We start from the raw sequence: 4,694 nt of genomic DNA on the forward strand, positions 1-4,694 counted from the left end.
GGAGGGTCAGAGAAATAGAGGAAGACCCCCAACGAGATGGATTGGCCAAGTGGAAGCATCGATGGACTCCAGCGTGGCAACAGTAGTGAGGTTGGCCCAGGATCAGGCAGTGTTTCATTCTGCTGTGCATAGGGTCGCTATGGGTCGGTACTGACTCGATGGCACCTAACAACAACATGGTTTTTTTGGGTGGAAAAATGGATAAATACAGCATGAAGTAGTGGAAAGAGCATAATGGTCTTAGAATCAGGCAACATGAAATCATACTCTGAGGCCAAAACTTCATAACGATAGGTACTACATCGAATCTTCCACTATTCATACAATACTGTGAATACTTTCCTTATCTAGAAAATATGGTTAACAATATCCACTTTGCTATCTCCCAAGTTTGTTTTGGAATAAAATGAGGATGCTTATATTTGTGAGAAAATATTGTTGAAATTTTAAGTTGCTATTAATTTCTTGTGTGGCGCTGGACTGTGAACCACAAGATCAGCAGTTCAAGCCCACTAGCTGCTCCTCGGTAACCCTATATAGGTTCTGACTCACAACATTAAAACATGGGCCACTGCTAATGTCAGGACTATCTTGGTATTGCTGGGGACTTTCTAGCAGTTGTTGTTGTTAAGAGCCGTCGAGTCGGTTCTAACTCATAGCAACCCTGTGTAGGGTTTCTGAGAAGCAACTGGTGGATTTAAACTGCCAACCTTGTGGTTGGCAATCCAGTGCTGATCACAGCACCACACCAGAAGTCCCTCTAGTGGTTAGCAATTTAACAGTAAGCAAGCTCTGCAACCTAAATTTTAAACAGGTTTCTACTCTTTGAAGACCAGCTTACCTTGATGGAGGGGAAGACTGTTCACTTCTTGGGATACGAATTCACAGACACAGACAAACAGCCTCTCTCCCTCTTTCAGACTGGGAATAGTCACAATTTCCACAAAACTGCTGGGGAACTGCCCTGAAAATAAAAGCAACATTTCCAAAATGGAATTTTTCATTTCCCCTCTGGCTGTGTACCGGGACAAAAAAAAAGTTTTTGGGAGCCCTTGCATAAAACTGAAAACAAAAACAACTTTTTATTATAGTTTGGGTGAAAGTTTACAGAGCAAATTAGTTTTCCACTCAACAACTGATACACATTTTGTTTCATGATGTTGGCTGCAATCCCCTGGATGTAACAACATTCTTCCCACATACACCCTGGGTTCCTGGTTTCCAGCCATCCATCTTGCCCTCTGGCCTCTGAGCTTTGGTTTGGAGCAAATGCTGACTTTTTGGTCTCATTCTGTTGAGGATCCCTGGTGGTGTGGTGGGTTAAGCATAGGACTGCTAACTGAAAGGTATGCAGTTCAAACCCACTAGCCACTCCACGGGAGAAAAATGAGACCATCTACTTCTGTAAAATTTAAAGCTTTAAACCTTCATTCAATTCACAACAAAAAGTAAACAAAACAAAACAAAACCTGGCAGTCTTACTCGGTCCCTATAAGGTTCATTATGAGTCACAGTCTGCTCAACAACAGTAGGTTTTTTTGTTTTGTCTTTTTTCAATGGTTGATTGTAACCACCTGCAGATTTTAAATGGAGCCCTCACTCAGTACTCCTAATTAGAGGTTCTTCTATGGTGGGGAAAAGATGGAAAATTAAATGCATGCAGAACACAGAAAATGCAACTCAATGAGCCTGCAAGGCACGCTACAGAGAGAAAAATGAGTAAGACCATCTTGACCCTCAAACACCTTACAATCTCATTCACACATAAAATCTGATTCAGACACACAATAATTTGATTCTGAAAGGAAACGTCACAACATAGGTACACAAATTGCTACAAGAGTTCAGAGAAGGTGGAGAAGGTCAGGAAGAACTGGAAAAAAATTATGGAAAAGTGACATTTATACAAGTCCCTAGAGATTGGTAGGGTTTCAATAGGTAGTGATAGAAAGACAGGGCTGACTAGTTGGAAAGAATATGAAAGGCTGGGATTCTCCGTTCTGATGATCTCTTGTAGCCATTCATCTCTAGTCCCATTGCCTTGTCCTGGTCATCATCACCTTTCAACTGGATTGCTGCAATAACTTACCAGCTGACGTCCTGACCTTCAGTTTTGCTGCCTCCTATCATTCTTGTAGGAGCTCTGGTAGCGTAGTGGTTACGAATCGGGTTGCGAACCTGTAGGTCAGCGGTTCAAAACTACCAGCTGTTCTGCGGGAGAAAGATGGGGCTTTCTGCTCCCGTAAAGATTTACACCCTCGGAAACCCTGTACAGGGTCGTTATGTGTCGGAATCGATTTGACAGCACTTAACAACAACATCATTTTTGTGGCATCCTGGTGTGGCACTGTGGGTTAATGCGCTGTACTGAAAAGTCGGTTTGAACTGGAAGTTGGCAGTTCAAGCTCACCAGTCACTCCTCAGAAACACTATATAGGGTAGCTACGGGTTGGAACCGACTCAACTGCACTTAACAACAACAACAACAACATCATTCTTGTACTTTGTTCAAGATCACAGAGTGCTGCGTGGCACTGGACTGCACCTGCAAGGTCGGCAGTTCAAACCTGCCAGTCACACTATGAGTGGAAACCGACTTGACGACACTTAACAACATCCTTCTTCATTGTCCCTGGGTGGCACAAATGGTGTGTGCTTGACTACTAACTTTTGAAAGGAAATAATCTATTCTACCAGGAAATAATGTATAAATTTCCAAATTTCCAAATGTGGGTTAAGTAACCCTTTTAAATGTGTCCATAGGACTCCTGATGTGGTGCTGTAGAATCAGCACTGGACTTCGATCCACAAGGTCGGCAGTTCAAAGTTCCAGGCTGCTCCTTGGAAACCCTATACAGAGTCACTATGAGTCAGAACTGACTCGACAGCACTTAACAATAGCAACATAGTACCCTCTCCTTCTTTTCTCATGGCACACGACATTCAGCAGTTCACTGACTGCCTTCGTTCTCGAAAGGAGTCAGCATGAGGAATAGAATTGTATCTGTCTTGATTATCATTATATTCCCTGGTGGGCAGTCAATAAGAGTGTGTTGAATGGATGAATAAACAGATGGAAAAGTCTGCTCTAAGGACTGTATAGCATTCTCCAATCCACACTTACATATATATAAATTATGGACTGGATTAACATAGGTACATACCATGTGGGAAAAACTCCCACTCTTCCCTAGGCTAATTAACGAAAGAAACCATCGTTAACATGTTTTAAAGAATCCATGAAAGAAGTAGAAGGTCGGCAGTATCTAGCATTGTTGTTGTTGTTGTTGTGTGTTGTCAGTCAGATGAGACTCAGTGTGACCCTGTATAGGGTTTCCGAGGAGCAGCTGGTGAGCTTGAACTGCCGATCATGCAGTCCAGAGCTCTAACCCGCAGCACCACACCAGAACTCCTGAGTAGATAATAGCTTTAAGGAATTTGGGCCAGCCAAGAATCTAGGAAGGAGTAAACAGGATTCATTTAATTTCACTGCCTGGATTTTGAATGAAAGAACCGAATCCAAACCCAAACCCACTGCCATCAAGTCCAGTTCCACTCACAGTGATCCTATGTGGGGTTTTCAAGGCCATAAATCTTTACTGAAGCACACAGCCTCATCTTTCTCCTGTGGAGCAGCTGGTGGGTTTGAACTACCAACGTGTGGTTAGCAACCCAATGTCTAACCACCAGGGCTCTTTAAGAATGAAAGAAAAGGTGGAAAAAGAGTTCAAACGAAGTGGAGAGTACCTATGTCCTATATGACTCAGGTAACAGACCGTGAAACACAATGGTAGACCAACAGGCTGTCCCAAACAGCCTATTATAAATAACTGTCTATTATGCTTGTGTGCCGTGGAGTCAGTTCTGACTCACAGTGACCCTGTGTAGAGTTTCCCAGGAGTAGCTGGTAGGTTTGAACTCCTGACCTTGTGGTTCAAAGTCCAGTGCTGATCCTACAGCACCACACCAAGAGTGGATAAAGACCAGAAAAGGGGAAGGAAATGGAAGAGAGAGATGTGAACAGAAAACTGGGCTGGGGGAGCTGGTTTCTAACCATTCATTGTTTTGAAGGAACCAGTAAGGAGAGGTAGAAGGACACACAGAAATTCTCTCCTGACTGGCAGAGACCACAGTATGAATCTATAAGGAAAACACAAAAGGATGCTGAAGCTTGCAGACTTGGACTTCCCATTTAACTTTTGTTCTTAATACAGAAAGAAGAGAGGGGCTGTGGTCCATTTTATACATGGGGTATCACAGACATCTTACCTGTCACATCCTCTTTCTTTCCCAGAAGCCAAAATTCATCAACCACTGCCAGCACCTCAATAATATCTCCCACAAAGAGGGGCAGCTCTTCAGATACACTCGGGCAGAAGTCGAAGATCGCTCGCACCACCGAGCCTGCTTCCATGATTCATACCCTGGAGAGAACAGCAAGAGGAACAAGAAAGCACAAAGACATAAGACAGCTGTAATACAAACCTGTTTCTTCAGAATGACAGAGCTCAAGATACGGAGATATTTATAAGGAAGGGAAAGCTAGGCAAATAAAAATTTGTACTTAAAAAAACAAAAACCCAGCACTTTCTCATTTATTTCTTTGTATTTTAATAATTAAGTTTCTGGTTGAAAATACACACGGGGAAACATGCACCAATTTAAGAATCCCTACAACAAGGAGCTCTGGTAGC

At 42.8% G+C, this 4,694-nt stretch overlaps 1 protein-coding gene across 1 annotated transcript in view; it reads right to left on the minus strand.

Moving 5' to 3' along the window:
* The window catches only part of DNMBP (dynamin binding protein), a 112,119-nt gene extending 107,705 nt beyond the window's left edge, over positions 1-4,414 (minus strand). The window contains exons 1-2 of the mRNA XM_006831463.1: positions 4,270-4,414; positions 842-964 (exon numbers count right to left, since the gene is read on the minus strand). Of these exons, the coding sequence (XP_006831526.1) occupies positions 842-964; positions 4,270-4,414 (268 nt within the window). The remainder of the gene's footprint in view (positions 1-841; positions 965-4,269) is intronic.
* Between the last annotated feature and the right edge of the window lie 280 nt (positions 4,415-4,694).

The sequence above is a fragment of the Chrysochloris asiatica genome, unplaced genomic scaffold (assembly GCF_000296735.1).
Source record: "Chrysochloris asiatica unplaced genomic scaffold, ChrAsi1.0 scaffold00003, whole genome shotgun sequence".
NCBI lineage: Eukaryota > Metazoa > Chordata > Mammalia > Afrosoricida > Chrysochloridae > Chrysochloris > Chrysochloris asiatica.